Source organism: Engystomops pustulosus, chromosome 1 (assembly GCF_040894005.1).
Source record: "Engystomops pustulosus chromosome 1, aEngPut4.maternal, whole genome shotgun sequence".
NCBI lineage: Eukaryota > Metazoa > Chordata > Amphibia > Anura > Leptodactylidae > Engystomops > Engystomops pustulosus.
The window spans coordinates 122150125-122167679 of NC_092411.1; the positions used below are offsets into that span (position 1 = coordinate 122150125).

A 17555-nucleotide genomic window follows, 5' to 3' on the forward strand; every position below is an offset into this window, starting at 1 on the left:
CCCAGTAGTATGCAGCCTGCCCAGAATTTAAAAAAATAATAAACTTATATACTCTGCCTCCGGTGGTCCCGATGCGCAGCGCTGCTCGCCCGATGTCCACGCGGCTCGTCTTCTGGCTTCTCGGCTCCTCTTCTGTCACCTCACGCTGGGCGCCGCCATTGTTCTCTCCGGGGCGGCAGGCGCATAGTATGATGCGTCGCTGCTGGCGGCATACTAGGTGCCGCCCGGGAGAGAATAATGGCGGTGCCCAGCGCGATCTTACAGAAGAGGAGCAGCGCTGCACATCGGGGCCACCGGATGGTGAGTATATAAGTTTATTATTTTTTAAGCCCATTGACTTAAGTATTGACTCGGGTATAAGCCGAGGGAACTTTTTTCAGCACATTTTTTGTGCTGAAAAACTCTGCTTATGCACGAGTATATACGGTATGTTAAGTTTTCCTCCTCTTTAGCTGTTACATCTTCATCTATTTTTTGCAAAGTTTTAGCGAATATTTTATCATGGTGCTTTGTTATTTGGAAGGCGTTCTCCATCTACAGTAGGTTCAATCTATTGGTTTCTCATCTGAAAAGTTCGACTGGTGTACACAGGCATGAAAAAACATTTCTGTAGGTGAGCCTCTGATTTTATTCAAGGGTAAAATTATTTTGATATGGCTCTGCATTGGTACCACGCTGCCTGCTGAGGGAACACAAGTGTGCTATTAGGTCTGTCCTAGCTATCTATCTCTGTCGTATTACACATTGCAACAACTTATTTACATCTTGTAGGTAATAAAAATTCTAAAAGAATGGAAACCTGTCAGATTTTTTTTTTTTTTTTTTGCATTAAAATTGTGATTGCACTGTATATGATTTTAGTGTGTCTATGTATATGTGTGTGTATAATATATTGCCAGTCCAGCAGCACCATAGCATTTTTTTTTTTTTAATGCAAAACATAAAATAAAAGGTATCAGTTACCATTTCTTAAAAAAACTTTTTCATTTATATATTTCTTAGATTTTTCACATGGCTATCATGGTATAAAAGGTTATCATTAACTGTAGAGGAAGATCTTAAAGGACTGGTTTCAATGAATACTCCACTTATAACCCCTCCCCCAACCTTTTAATCCACTGCAGTTCTTTCTTTTAGTATTTTATCTCTATCCCCTTTACCCTCTCCTCAGGGGTGGGACATGATCTATGAGCATAAATCTCAAATACCTCTCTATTTTAAGTTTTGCTTCCTTAAAATGACAAAAAAAAACGGTAGTTCTGCTCTTCCTTTTTTAATGGTGTATATATATCTATACGTCACCCCATTTTCAAATGTTTCTGGAATGGTGGCAATGCATAGATGATGTGTGCGCTCTCTGGCTTGGTTCAGAACATGATCTCCTGGTTTACTTTTGAGTAATTGAATATGTTTGATTCAACTGTTAAATATAACATAGTTTATTCCAAAAAACAATGACTATTTCTTGATAAGAATGGGTAATAATGGCTTGGAGACTGAGTTATACCAAAAACCAAGGGATAGAAACCATCTATTAGATTATCATAGTGGACATCCGAAGAGCATGATACGAAGCCTCCCTTAAAGTCAAATAATGAGAGTAGTGAGAATAGTGAGCAACAAACAGAAGTTTAAAAAAGCGATTAGGGATGTGTGAAGAAATTTGAAGAGAGGAATTACCCGAAGAAACTTCTCACACAGCAAAAAGAGATAATGAACAATATGAATAGACAGGATTTGATAAATGTTATGAAAAGAGAGACCGGTGGTTTTAAGCGAATTCCACTAAGTGAGTACATATACTGAGGACAGTAACCAGAATAGTGAGAAATCACTGGCCTATATTGGGCAGTAATTAGAATGATGTACCAGAGCTAAGAGAACCACCTCTCTTTTCTTATCGGAGGGCAAAAAACATCCGAGATTGGGTACTACAAGCAGATTGTGGGTCCCAGAAAAATAGTCACTAAACATTTTTGAGTAAACCAAAGATAGGAATTTTTCCATGTGTAAACTGTGTAGTTTGATGTTGAAATGGAGTACATTCACACACCCCGTGGATGGAAGGTTGTTAAACATTTGTCACTTTTTAACATGCTCCTCTGAATATGTAATATGTGTATTACAATCGTAAGATTATGATCGTAAGACGTTTAATGAGTTTAAAGTAAGAATTAACCAGCATAAATATACTATTAGAAAAGGGAGAGCGGAACTACCAGTTTCTTATCATTTTAGGGTGGTGACATACATGGCGTTTTTAGGCCGTTTTTAGTTAGTGCGTTTTCAGATCGTATAAACCAAAACCGATTTTTGAAAACGGATGCTTTTTTTAACGCATGTGTTTTTTACGATGTGAAAACGCACTAACTAAAAAACGGCCTAAAAACGCCATGTGTGACATCACCCTTAAGGAAGCAAAACATGAAGAGAGGGATTTGAGATTTATGCTCATAGATCATTAAAATACTACAAGAGAAAGAACTGCTTTGGATTAAAAGGTTGGAAACTTTGAAACCATTTAGTTTAAATGTGAAGTATTCATTAAAACCAATCCTTTTACTTACTTACTTACTGTGGTGGTGGTGGTGGTGGGGGGGGGTGAAATGCTGTCGGTGCGTTGTGAAACAATGTCACACTGAGATTAACATACCAAAGCACCTCTGAGGACGCATACCACTATACAGAGTGATGCAGAAACGGGTTAGATGTTAGGAAGGGCATACTGCTTAATCCCTTGGGGCTGACTGAATACATCAGCGCCCACAATTCAGTCGTGTGAGACTGTATCCCCAACACTTAGCTTGGTAGCCGGGAGGGTACATCAATTTTACCACCCCGTCTGTGGACCACTAACACTCGTCCTCCTCATTGGCCAATGCCTGAATAAATCTGGATATTCTATCCACAAGATACTAGGTTCAGAAATAAGCTTTTTAAATTAATATTTAAAAAAATTTCAAAGTTTTAAACATTTCTAATCAGGCAGGCTATTAGTTACTGTTATGACTGTTGTGCAGCAGCACATCTCCGTCTCGCCCTCTCCGTATACTTCCTGTAATCTCAGCAGCAATGAGCGGACGGTTAAGGGAGAAGGGAATGCTACTTCATACAAACAGCCTGTGTGACTACAACATGTAGGGGCTCTTTTTAGGAGGGAAGGATACCATGAATAACAAATATAAGAATGTTACCACAGTCACCATGCCTGGATGTATACGTATGCTTTATCCATGCTTGATTTTTATGTTTTTAACAAGACCATGTGATCTGGGTTTTCTGATATAATTGTATTTTTTTCTAAAGGTATTCAATACCACCAGAGCATGGAAAGAGACTGGAAAGACTGGCACAAGGTAAATGCTTGTTTTTGTTTGTATTTTTTTTCTTTCTATTTTTGGTCATCTTGGGAGGAGACACGGGTGGATCCAGATTGTAACCCATATAAATGTCCAGCTACTTAAAACCATCCCTGCAGTTACCAGACTGTCATTTGACTTCTATGTGAATGCATACCACAACACGTCTTGCAGAAACCTGTAGTCTGCAAACAAAATTACCAGTTCTCAATTCATAGTAATAAGCAACCCTGTTTGCCATTTTAATTATGCATTTTCAGTATTTGCCCTCTTAGATAAACTTGTGCATCCAGTCTTACTTATTTGAATAATTATTTAAGTGAAAGTGGTTAACTAAATAGCAACAATGCAATACTACCCAGATGCATGCAGAAATAATTATATTCTGTTCAGTAATTACAGTGATAAAACAGTGACCATTGTATTAATTTTGTTGATGGTGTAAAATGTGATGAGGCATCACCAGTTGACCAGGTCAGGTCTGCACTCAATACATAAAAGCAGACAAAGGCTGGAATATTTTCCATTATCTTGTCTGCATATCATAATTATCACACTTGCCTTTTATGCCTGAATGCTTTCATCTGTAGTTTCTTCTGAAAACTTGATTGACTGTAGCACCTACAAATATTTTAGCTGGAAGACATTAGGCTTCAATCTAATAAAGTCATTTGATTTTTGCCCTTCAAATGCATTGTTATTCTAATGTGTATTCAAATAATAATGTTGTAACAAAGACAATTTTACTTTACTTTTATGTTTTAGTTTTCATTCTATTCGCCTTATTATTTTCTGTATGTGGAAATTATTTAAATTAGTTTGAGCCATCATACATACTAGCCAACCAATTTACGTCCCATGGGGCATATTACTCCTGACATGTAGAGATTTTCTGGATCTATCGTCAGCGTATTGATACTGTGGACCACCAGCTTCTCATGATACTTCCCTCCATTGGCCTAAAGGACACTGTACTCTTGTGGTTTTCTTCCCATCTCTCTGACTGCACTTTCAGTGTCCCCTTTGCTGGATCTTTCTCTTTTCCTCTTCCTCTCACTTTTGAGGTTCCTCAGGGCTAAGTACTGGGTCCTCTTTTCTTTTCCCTCTCTACTGCCCCCATTGGACAAACCAACAGCAGATTTGGCATCTCTATGCTGATAATACCCACCTGCAGAGGTCGCGATAACGCCTCTACACGCGTCATAGACGCGTTTAGAGGCTGATTTACTCGCCCAAAAAATCACCAAGCGTATTAATACGCTTGGTGATTTTTTTATGAGCTGCCGCTTCCAAGCGGTGACGGCGCCGGCTGCAGGATCGCAGCGCTGAGTGACTGAAGGCAGAACAGGGAGGGACTTCCTGCTCACCGTCCGAGCCTCTCCCGCGGGACGCCGAGAGATAGGTGAGGGGAGGGGGCGGGGCATCTGTTGCCGGGGCTGTGCTCCTGATCTGTGTGCGATCGTGCACACAGCCAGAAACAGGATCGTGCTGTCTATGTGACAGGGGGCAGATTATTATCTGTCTCCTGTCACAGCAGCCCCTGTATACAGTGAGAGGCTGCAGGGAAGGTGCTGTATGCATCCTCTCTGCATGTCTCTGTATACAGATCACTGACGACAGTGATCCAATGGGCTGTTACCAGTAGATCACTGTTATCTGTGATCTATATAAAAGAAAAGCAGGGAACACATATATTATGTGTTCCTCCCTAAATGTGCCCCTGTAAGAAAAAAAAAAAAGTTCCCAAACCGCAGCAAATTTATTAAATAATTTTATTAATTAAATAGTCCACTCACGGCCCGAACGCTGCACCGCAGGAGTGAACTGACAAGCTGAGTTTACTCCCATGGTGCAGCGTTCGGGCCGTGCGTTCCCGGCAGCTTGCGTTGCGAGTGTGATGCGAGTTCATCGCATCACACTCGCAAGTGTGGAACGGGCCTAAGGCTGCATTCAAACAAACCGTATGCCCGCCAGGCCGTAGCCGTGCAGGCATTGAAATACAATTTTAATACATTGGGTACTGGCCGCAACACAGGGACATGTCATTTTCCCGTGTACGGAGCGGTATCGCTCCGTGCGGCCATCTATTGGGGACATATGTACAGCCGAAAGCTTGCGGTTGTACATTCGTCCCCCACATGGTTGTGTGCATGTGGCCTAAGGCTGGTGCCACACGTAGCGCTTTGTCTGCGCTTGCAAATGCAGACAAAGCGCAAAACACCGGCGGCTTGTTCCCGATTGCAGACGTTTCCATAGAAACGCTGATGCATCGGGCCGAAGCACGCCGCGATGGGCGCGACTTTGTCTGCGTTTGCAAGCGCAGACAAAGCGCTACGTGTGGCACCAGCCTAAGGATAAATGCACACTGCCGTGTGCCCGCCACACCGTAGCACGGCGGGCACATGGCAGCGCGGGGAGAGGAGGAGGAGGTGAGCGCAGCTCACCCCCGCCCCTCTCCATAGCGATGTATGGCCGCGGCGCCGTAATACGGGAAAAGATAGGACATGTCCTATCTTTTCCCGGGCTAAGGGGCGGTACGGTGCCGCACCGTACCGCTCCCGTAGGGCGCCGCAAGCCCATAGAAGTGTATGGGGGACGTATATTGGCCACATATACGTCGGCCGTATATACGTCCCCCATACAGTAATGTGAATGCAGCCTAAGGGTGAGGTTATTACCTACGTTTTCAAACGCATCACAATAGCTGAGACGAGATTTGCCTAATTACATTGCTGTCAACATTTTGTTTACAAAACGCATGCAATAAAATTGTATTGATGCATGTGTTTTGTTAACACAATGTTGACAGCAATGTAATTGCTATTTGATGCGTTTTGGTGCGTTCACACGATGCGTTGCGTTTTTTGATTAGTTTTTGACGCATTCCAAAGGCTTCAACCTTGATCACATGTTGATGTAACATTCTGTTTCCATTGCATTTGCTAAAACGCAATGTTACTTAAACATGTGAAGCCTTTGGATGCGTCAAAAATGCATAAAAAAGGCATGAATGCACCCCAAAGGGGTTTTCCCAAGAATTCAAATTAGACCCTATCCCGTGTATAGGTCCTAACTTGAATTTGTGGGAAAACCCTTTTAAGCACAGAAAACAGGAGCTGTAACTTTTTCCTTGTATTAATAGACGTCTTATAACACTATATATATATACGCTAGGAGTTATACATTTATTAGTGAAAATTTCATACTCCTCAAAAATTGTGAGAGGAGTATTATTACCCTTCTGGAAAAATGTTAGTGCGACCTCTGCCCACCTGTATATTTCTACACCCCTGCCTTAATTCAGAACACCAGTGATTGTCTCGGTTTCTAAAATTATGTTCTCTCTCTCATCTTTCCACCACCTACTAACTGACCCATTGATGATCTGTGGTATCTCTATAGGACAGAGGCAGCAGGCCTTCTGTCTTGGTTGTTGTGTTGGACTTCGACCTCTCTTGCACCGCATGTTCAATCTCCTTTATCTGGCAGGTTCCAAGCATCTCTGCAGCCCTTTTCACCATGGAAATGTATACAAGATGTGGGCTGATGGCTGGTTCAAGCAGCAGAATTTTTATTAAATTTTATACTGTTCCCTTATAAAGAATTGTGCATAAAAATTGGATTATCAACCCCAAAAAAGGATATAAATAAATTTTTGTCTATTTTTTTTTTATTATTCTTGAAATATAGTGACATGAAAACTACTTTGGTTTAGATAGGTGAAAGGCAATACGCGTGGTTAGCATGGGCAAGCTAACCCTTTAAGGGGACTACCTTTGCTCGCCATATATTTCTAATGGGTACTTAAGACAACACACAACTATCTTCTGATTGCCCTTGATCAATTTAGTATTTCCCCCCCCCTCTTCTCCACTGTGTCACTTAATTCAGCTAAGGGGCTAGTAGGGATACTTTATCATAGGAAATAAAAGGCTACAAACAAGAAAATGTGGAACCTTGCACAACCAAGTACCGGACTATATAGAAGTAATGGTTAACGCACTTGAATCAAACCATCAAACAAAGACAAAGTAGTGTGTCACTGACATAATTGTACAAAAACCAGAAGGTAAATTTTATTGATATTCAAATCTGAACACAAACTTGAACATAAAATCCATTAAAATTGTACCAAAGTACATACATTATATACCATGTTATATGCACTATGATCGGTGCAGAATCAGAACACCTCCTGAATGGCTTAAATTCACCCAAACCACCCCAAAGAGATAAGTAAACAGGTAGAAAGTGCAAGTGCATATATCAGGCTGCCATAGATGTAAGAACCATACAAGTTAATGCCTATAAAGTACATAAGGTAAAAAATCCCAACCAAAATCAAGGGGGAATAAGGTAAGAGGCAAAACCCTAGTACAGTATACATTATGTATAGTCTGGCAACAAAGGAAATAAAAGGCTGCTACCTACATTTGGGTAGGTGGATCCTTCATTTTTAAATTTAATTTTACCATGACACTCATAAATGCGTTGTCCTATACCCGTGTTGGAAAATCTTTTATAGAGTGTCCAAACTTTAACCAAACCATACTTGCCTATTTCCAAGTGCCAGCAGCAGTAACTTCCTTCAAAGTAACATGAAGATTTCAATAAGCTTTTTCTAATAAAGTAAACTTTTTTTTATGCTTATTTTTTAATGTTATTAAAAGTAATATTACTTTACTATTTCAGTTTTCATTGTTTTCCATGTTTTACCCAAAATTTGGATCTCCATTGGTAATGAAGAGTTCACATAGGCATCCTAGAAAAATGACCATCCTTCTTATCCTTTGTCTAATGTAAAGATATATAAATCCAGAGGATATCTAGTATGCCAAGGGTGCTAATGGATGAAAAAAGTTGCACAGCTTGCTTATAATCTTCTTGTCCTCCACCACACAAATTGTTAGGAATTAGAACTCCCCTGTAGCTAATTCTTGTTGTTGTTATTCGTTTGTAATTGTGCCAATTTAAAGGATTTTCTATTTTGTGTATTGCTCATAAGCTATAAATTAGCTCAGCAAATAATTGCTTGCAGGTTTATCCTAGATGTTGCATTGTTATTTACTTCTGGAGAAAGTTTTTCCTTTGTGGTTTTTGTTTCTAATTGTATTGGGGGGAAACATAATGACGTACATTCAGTGCATCCATCTGCAAATACTGGCCAAGAAGTGGTTTTCATCTTGGTAATGCCTGTCTGAACGGGCTATATTCATTTTTTAAGTTCCTTTTGTGCTTAAAGGAACATAATGCCTGGAAAGGGATAAAAGCTATACTATAACTAATATACACTCACCGGACACTTTATTAGGTACACCATGCTAGTAACGGGTTGGACCCCCTTTTGTCTTCAGAACTGCCTCAATTCTTCGTGGCATACATTCAATAAGGTGCTGGAAGCATTCCTCAGAGATTTTGGTCCATATTGACATGATGGCATCACACAGTTGCCGCAGATTTGTCGGCTGCACATCCACGATGCGAATCTCCCGTTCCACCACATCCCAAAGATGCTCTATTGGATTGAGATCTGGTGACTGTGGAGGCCATTTGAGTACAGTGAACTCATTGTCATGTTCAAGAAACCAGTCTGAGATGATTCCAGCTTTATTACTTGGAGCATTATCCTGCTGAAAGTAGCCATCAGATGTTGGGTACATTGTGGTCATAAAGCGATGGACATGGTCAGCAACAATACTCAGGTAGGCTGTGGCGTTGCAATGATGCTCAAAAGGTACCAAGGGGCCCAAAGAGTGCCAAGAAAATATTCCCCACACCATGACACCACCATCACCAGCCTGAACCGTTGATACAAGGCAGGATGGATCCATGCTTTCGTGTTGTTGATGCCAAATTCTGACCCTACCATCTGAATGTCTCAGCAGAAATCGAGACTCATCAGACCAGGCAACGTTTTTCCAATCTTCTACTGTCCAATTTCGATGAGCTTGTGCAAATTGTAGCCTCAGTTTCCTGTTCTTAGCTGAAAGGAGTGGCACCCGGTGTGGTCTTCTGCTGCTGTAGCCCATCTGCCTCAAAGTTCGAGGTACTGTGCGTTCAGAGATGCTCTTCTGCCTACCTTGGTTGTAACGGGTGGCGATTTGAGTCACTGTTGCCTTTCTATCAGCTCAAACCAGTCTGCCCATTCTCCTCCCACCTCTGGCATCAACAAGGCATTTCCGCCCACAGAACTGCCGCTCACTGGATGTTTTTTCTTTTTCGGACCATTCTCTGTAAACCCTAGAGATGGTTGTGCGTGAAAATCCTAGTAGATCAGCAGTTTCTGAAATACTTAGACCAGCCCTTCTGGCACCAACAATCATGCCACGTTCAAAGGCACTCAAATCACCTTTCTTCCCCATACTGATGCTCGATTTGAACTGCAGGAGATTGTCTTGACCATGTCTACATGCCTAAATGCACTGAGTTGCCGCCATGTGATTGGCTGATTAGAAATTAAGTGTTAACAAGCAGTTGGACAGGTGTACCTAATAAAGTGGCCGGTGAGTGTATATTTTATTACTTCGTTCCTTTGGCAGTAGGAAAGAGAATGGTAAGTATGTAAATCAGAATGATTTCATTATGCATTGTTCCAAATCAAATCTTTTTGTGCGCAATGGAAAAGAATACCACCTGCTGACAAAATTCAAAAGAAAAATGCTGTTAAGAGAGAGCTCCAGACTCCAAGCAAAATGTGCACACTGAATCTTGGGGAACAGCCACTAAAATACTTATGTATAGCTGAATTTAATTTGCTCTTGTATGGATTTTATCGAGTCCTGAATAGGTTTTTTTGAGCCAGAAGAATTTTAACATTAATTAGTCAAATCAAAATCTAATGATGAATACATTATCAAGGTCTGTATTTTAATTTTATGCTTGATTACATTTTTTATTTATTGCCACCTGCTGAACAATATAAACTTGTCCCTTTTACTACATGTTTAACTGGTCCTTAGTGTATAGTTATATAAATAAGTCCTTTACTGGATTTAATCTTTTCAAAAAGAGCAGTAATTTTAGTCATTCACTCACTCCTGCCCCCCCCCCCCTTTTTTTTTTTTTTTTTTAATGATTAAATAATGTGTTGTTTGACTAGATTTAGGCTACCAGGGAACATGGTAAAACAGTTGGCTGTGAAAAAAGACGTTTTTCATGGCTGGATGATGTCTGAGGACATGCTCTACTGTTTTAACGGATTGGTCGCACAGTTCAACAAATTATCAGCTTAGGGCATTGGTCCATTAAAAAGGATTGCGTTTAGTACACCACATGGGCAATTTTCACTGTAGTGATATAATCTTAAATATAAACCTCTATGGAACAACAAGGACAGTCAATTTAAGGAAATCTACCATTTGTTTTTATGCATTGTGGACCAACCATAGCATGAGAATGCAGTAGCTACACTGATGCCATTTTGGGATGCGGTGATACCTAATGTGTCAGTGATTTTTACTATTTATTATATTTTATATCAGTTCTAGGGAAAGGGGGGTGGTTTGAACTTTTGATATTTTATTATTTTTTTCACATTTTTTAAAGTTTTTTTTCACTATTTCTTAGACCATCTAGGGTACATTATGACTGTATCGCAGTATATGGCATTTCTGCACACTATACATTACAATGAGCCACGGGCTCATTGTAATGGATATGCAGAAGCCATGTACCCTTGGGTCAAACAAAACCCAAGGGTACCATGGCAACCGATCACACCCCCCCCCCCCTTATGGCGTTCTGGGAAGCGACAATCGAAGGTAAGATGGCGGGGGCAAAGAAAAGGTTAACAAGCACCAACCGCGGGTGTTAGCGATGGGTCTTTGCTGCGATATGCAGCAAAGCCCATCTCTGTATGAAGAGGGCTCGGCCTGTGAGCCCTCTTCATACACCCTTCACAGCTCTGTGGCGGATATATCCGTCACAGAGCATGAAGGGGTTAATCACTGAACTTTGTGGTTTTGATCAAAGAAACAATCATAAAATTCCTTTGAAAAGCTGGCCCTGGCTGCCGTACATAAACACATTACACCTACATACAGAGGAGCTGACTGAACAGTCCAGACAGGACTAATCAACCTGAGCTTGACAACTCATACACAGCAGGTGGGGGATGGTATAGTGATTGATTACTTCTCCCTTTCATGGACAACAAAATAATTGCATCGTTCTCTGAAGCAGTGCAGGGTAAGTAAAACATCGGGACAGCCGCAGGAGTCACAGAGCCTCATTAAAATAATTTTATAATTGTTTTTTCAGAAAAAAACACCAGTACAGGGATATGAAACAAGATATGTTTCTACATTAGTATAGCTACAGCATTCTCAAAGTATGTTTTGGTTCATAATGCATAAAAGTAAATGTTAGATTTCCTTTTAATTGCATTGGTAATTGGCTAATGACAAGAGTTAGAGGTATTGCAACAGCATGTAAACCTGCTATGATAGCGTGTAAAACCTACCACCCCTTGTTATTTAACACTTCACTGCTTAGGTCACTTGTAAAACATTTGAATTTTATTCGGTTACCGTATATACTCGAGTATAAGCAGAGACCCCTAATTTTACCACCAAAAACTGGGAAAAACTACCGACTCGAGTATAAGCCGAGGGTGGGAAATGCATTGGTCAAACCCCCCCAGTAGTATACAGCCTGCCAGCCCCCAGTAGTATACAGCCTGCCAGCCCCCAGTAGTATACAGCCTGCCAGCCCCCTAGTAGTAGTATACAGCAAGCCCCTAGTAGTAGTATACAGCAAGCCCCCTAGTAGTAGTATACAGCAAGCCCCCTAGTAGTAGTATACAGCAAGCCCCCTAGTAGTAGTATACAGCAAGCCCCCTAGTAGTAGTATACAGCAAGCCTGCCCCCACGGCCCTTAAAAAAATAAACTTATATACTCACCCTCCGATGTCAGCACGGCTCCCCGATGTCGGCGCGACTTAGCGATGTTCCCGATGTCAGCGCGTTCCCGTATTCTTTCTTCTCCGCGGCTCCTCTTCATTCTTCCGGCATGGACGCGGCCATCTCTTCTTCTAGCAGGCGCATACTATGACGCGGCCGCTGCTGACGTCATAGTATGCGCGGCCACTAAGAAACCATGGCCGCCTCCATGCCGGAAGAGAGAAGAGGAGCCGCGAAGAAGAAAGAAGAAGGGACGCGCTGACATCAGGGACATCGGTAAGCTGCGCCGACATCGGGGAGCCGCGCTGACATCGGAGGGTGAGTATTTAAGTTTATTTTTTTTTAAGTGGGTAATTTTTTGTTATAGACTCGTGTATAAGCCGAGGGGACGTTTTTATAAAACTCGGCTTATACACGAGTATATACGGTAATTAAAAAACAAATCTCTATATCCTAAATCTAGATTCGTGCTTTAAATAGAAATTCCAGACTGATCAGAAATGTTTAAGACCCTGCACATATATACTCCTTCAATAGTTCTTGTGCTAAATTAACTTACCACCAGTCACCGCATTAGTTCAGTCCTTGATTACAAATCCATATGAAGAGAGCAAATTAAATAGTTCTTTCTTCATGGATTTTAATTTAAAACTTAATTCTTTTAATGCAACATAAATCTTTTGTAGTTGAAGTGTTTGACTTGCTCTTGTATATTCTTTTAAAAAACTATTTGTACAAAAACTAGAAGAAACGGCCTCAATTAATCTGTCCATTTTATATATTTTTTTTTTCCCTTTCTACCCAACCCCCCCCCCCCCGATAGTTTTCCTGGAGCGGGTTACATTTGGGTATATAAGGAATAAATAATCATGTCTTCTCCTGTTCCATAATAAAGGTGACAGAACATGTTAGCTGAACGTTGGCTGCTAATTTTACAGGTGTTGGCAGGGCTGTGGATCCTGTAATCCAAAGATTTTGACTTCAGCTGCACCAAAATGGTTACCGACTCGGACTCTGCAGTCCTGTGTTTCTGGTCACTGTAGCAGTGCTTTAAAAAGATGCAGACATTCCTTCCTTCTTATTCTTTTGATCTGTAGCATAGGAGCTTCACTCCTGCATTCATGTTACCTAAAAGGCGGCTTAGGGGTGCAGAAGTTGTGCAGACATCCAGTCAAGCCATGGTTTGCGGTCTGCATCCTAGTGGCAGTCGTAGTCCAACGAGCACTCCCCTCATGGCAGACCATTGGTGGGTTGGGCACCCCTGCTCGTAGACTTGATAATAGACACAAAATATTGTGATTGTGGTTTACTGTATCTAGCTATATTGATAACAAGGATTCTATGAAAATAAGACCATGTCTAGGTCTTGTATTCAGGGAATGTCTTATTTTTACTTAAACTAGAATTCACAATTCTTGTTGAACAATCAATCATTTATTAAAATCCTGTAGTCCTGGCATTACTTACATTAGCATCTACTTCTGAATTCCATCAGTTTTGTTACTCTGTCTGTTCACAACAATCTCTGGTACATTTCCAATCCTGGTATTTTTGCACAAAAAGCAAGATTTTTCTTCATTTAAAAAAAAAAAAAAACTTCTCTTCTAATTTGCATATATAACTAATCAAACTCTGAATTTCTTGTCACTCTTTTTCTATTTGAATTATTGGCTAATCTCTCATGTTTAGCACTTTCCTTTAACTACCTCTTCATGTTCAGGTAGCTGCTCGTAACATTTGCAACGCAGCAGTCAGTGGTTTTGCCCCATGAATTCTATATCAATGTCACAACCTCGTTTAGTATAAAAATGATCTACTAATGCTAATGTATTGCGTGTGGGGATCTGCTGCAATGACTGCCTCTAGGTCTTATTTTCAGGACAGGTCATAGATTTCTAAGCTTGAAAAAATTGCATGTCTTATTTTCGGGTGAGGGTGGTCCCTTAATTTCAAAGGAACAGGGTATGTCCAATTTCTTGCAAAGCTTATTTATGGCAATGTTTCTAAAATATGTATTTATTTTTTTTAACATGGTCCAGTTCCCTGATACCTTTATTTATGATGCATCACAATCTAATATAACTCAACCTTTTCCCTTGTTTGATGTCCCTACATAGGTTTCTTTCCCAGTAGCTGTCAAGGATGTGATGCTTTTCTCCGGCACAAAATGACGCTTATATCACCTTCAATACTAAAGAAATATGGTATTCCTTTTGACAAGGTAATTTAACCAACTTGCAATGTATATGCAAAGACAAATTGTATATTTAGGCTGTGCTCACATTCTGTGTTTTACTATCATTGTAAGGATATGTCAAGAGGATTCCTGACGCTCTTAAAAAGGAGGGTTACAGCGTATACTGCTGTGGGCTCATACAGTGGAATACCTTGGCAACAGGCAGTGGTATGCTGCAGCTGAAGTGCACGGTGTCTTCCTTGTGATGTTAATGTCTGTTTTTGTGGAACTTGTGGAAACTCTGTGTGCATTCAGTGGGGGACATGGATTGATGCCATTCAGTGGTGTCCACCCCCTGTAGCTGTATACTGGCCAGATAGAGGCTAAAAGGAGGCCTCCATCTTCCTGCATATGTTGTCCTGTTGAGAGCATACATTGGGACCTTTCCTGGCACTCATGCTGAATATAACTGAAAGATGACATGTGAATTTAGCTGTACTCTAAATGATTGAAATTGCAGTAGTAAAGCAGATTGCTATTCAGTTCAAACATGTAAAAAGAACTTTGTAATTACAGGAATGGATACAAAATTCTTTTACCAGGTTTTCAGTTCTGGGTTCTGACTTAATTGCCAAGACTGGCAGTTTTACAATATTTTTGGAATAGTGTAAAAAACAACTCCCTTGTATGAAACCTTATTGTACATAGATTGACCGACTGTCTGTAGCACTCCCCTCTTTTCCTAGGAGTGATATAAACAAACAAAAATCCTAAACTTGCTAGGCATCGCCACATTCCATCAAAGTATAAAAACAGTGTTTCCCGACAGTAAACCCCGTAGTGGAAAAAAGCACACCACTTTTTTGCCATTTTTGCAATCCATAATAATGTTTTGAAAACTGATCAACAGATAGTTCTCTCCCCAAAATGATGTAGATGAAAACACTATCTTGCCCACAAAAAATGGCATCTTACACTGGTCTATACACCAAAGTATGAAAAGGCTATTGGTGTCAGAATATAGTAAAACAAAGATTTTTTTTTTTTAATGCCAAAAACCTTTGTAAATGTGATATGTCTGATACTGACCCAAAGAATAAAGCACAATTTGTTAAGTAAATAACAAAACCTCATGCAGCTCTGCACATCCAAAAATAAAATAGTTTAAAGAAAAAATTGGAAAAAGAAATACAAAAATTAGTAAGCCGTACAAAATAATTAGAAGCCGTAGGTTTACTAGCAACTTCCAGACAGCTTATAGATGCAGGGACCACTCCCAAAGCCATTAATCAACGGGACACAACTGCAACATTTGGCTTCTTGCACATAAATGTGTTCAGTCCGTGGAATGGGGCCCATGTTCTGTTTCAGGTCTCACACACTGAGCACAATGCACTGGTTGGTGATCCTTGCACCATACAGAATTATACATGGACTCCCTGAGTATCCTACAAGCTGAACACTGTGGCGACACGAACGGTCAGTAAATACAGAGCTTGGATAAATGAAGTTATATAGAAGTAGAGTCGGTTTCTTTGTTTATATTGAGCGGAGTATGAGGAACAGCGTTGGCTAGAGCTTTCTTAGTGCCTAAACATAGTATACAGCTGAAGCTCCTTCTGGTGGCCAACAATGGGAAGAAATGAAAAATGATTTCTATAATTTTAAACATTTCCTCAAATGTGTAAAGCAATAAAAAGTGCCCCCAAAATCAATAATAATGTAAATAGTCTGTCACAATTGTATATTAAATTGTCATTTTTCTTTTTAAACTCAATGCAAGTGATTGTACTGTGCAAAATTCACATTTATACAATTCTTTTTTTTTTTAATAGATTTTTTTTTTTCAATAGATTTTTTTTTTTTCACAGAATTTATCTATAAGCTGTTCAAATCCGATATTATCTAATAGCCTTAGTCATGCAATAAGGAATTACATAACTCGATATAGGGATACAAGATATTGCAGTCTTTCATTAAAGTTATATATAACCAATTCACATATACGGTACAATACACTTTATTTATAATTTTTTTTAATGCTGCATACATTAAAAAAAACCCTACTATCCTAAACTTTTTAGTGAACTTTGAGAAACTTTGCAGATTTTTAGAGCTACAGACAGCCTTTATAGAATGTGTTGCCAGAAGTGTTTATGATATTTCAGACCACAATTTTTTTTTTGTGTGGGTGGTGTTACCAGTCTATAGAAGAGTATCCTACTTTGACTTCCCATGAAATGCAGGTATTCACTGCAGGTGTCTTTGTCTAACAACATCACAGCAGCATTCCTGCTCAATAGGAAAATAGTGGGTTTCTATTTTTCAAAGCATCCATCTTACCTTTTATAGGTGTCCTTGACATTCTTCATTGTGCGTTAGATTGCTAGCATGGTAATTGGCTCAGTGTGTTTTTAATCATTTTGGAAAGGTGTCATTTTAACCCATTGTTTGCAAAAGTATTCTTGAGCTGTTCTTTGAACAGTATTCTTTCTTCGAATTTAGCTATTCTTTATACAATTATCAGAATACAGCTACATCATGGCACAATTTCATTATTTCAATAATTTTAGATTTTGAATTTAGTGTATATAAAATTAAAATGACAGACTTAATCTTGTGCATGATTCTGGGAACTACGCAACCTCCAGGTCCTGTCTACCCGTCGGATACATCAAGAGGTTTTAGCCTCTTGATGTTTCCGCCACAATGTGTGGTGCCATCATCGTACATCTTGCTCACGGATCATGGCTATGATAAATGTCTCCCGTAGGCTTTTCATCAAGCATGTTTACTGAGGATATAGCCACCTGCACATGTACATCCATAATCTTTCACATATTATCCCTGACAAAGCGTCTATAGTGTAAAGACTGATTTTGGGGTGTTTTAACAAGTTGCAGTTGAAACTGCATCATAATCTGTTTTGATGTGGTTTTAGGTTTTAGTTGTTTCATTTAACAGGTAAAAGACCGAACAAGTGAATCACATTTATTGAACAGGTTTCCCCTTTAAATTCCCTTAACTACAATTTTATCTGAATTTATCAAGCTTCATAAGGTAACGGTGTGGTCAGATGTGCCGCTTGCAATGCTTTTTTAACCCCTTAAGGACGCAGCC

The 17555-nt window shown here is 39.9% G+C and overlaps 1 protein-coding gene across 4 annotated transcripts in view; it reads left to right on the forward strand.

Annotated features, from left to right (window-relative positions):
* KDM4C (lysine demethylase 4C) overlaps nt 1–17555 on the forward strand; it is a 265259-nt gene that overhangs the window by 33391 nt on the left and 214313 nt on the right. For all 4 annotated transcript variants that reach the window (XM_072152239.1, XM_072152249.1, XM_072152230.1 and 1 more), the window contains exons 6-7: nt 3307–3356; nt 14377–14480. In XM_072152239.1, coding sequence (XP_072008340.1) covers nt 3307–3356; nt 14377–14480 — 154 coding nt within the window. The remainder of the gene's footprint in view (nt 1–3306; nt 3357–14376; nt 14481–17555) is intronic.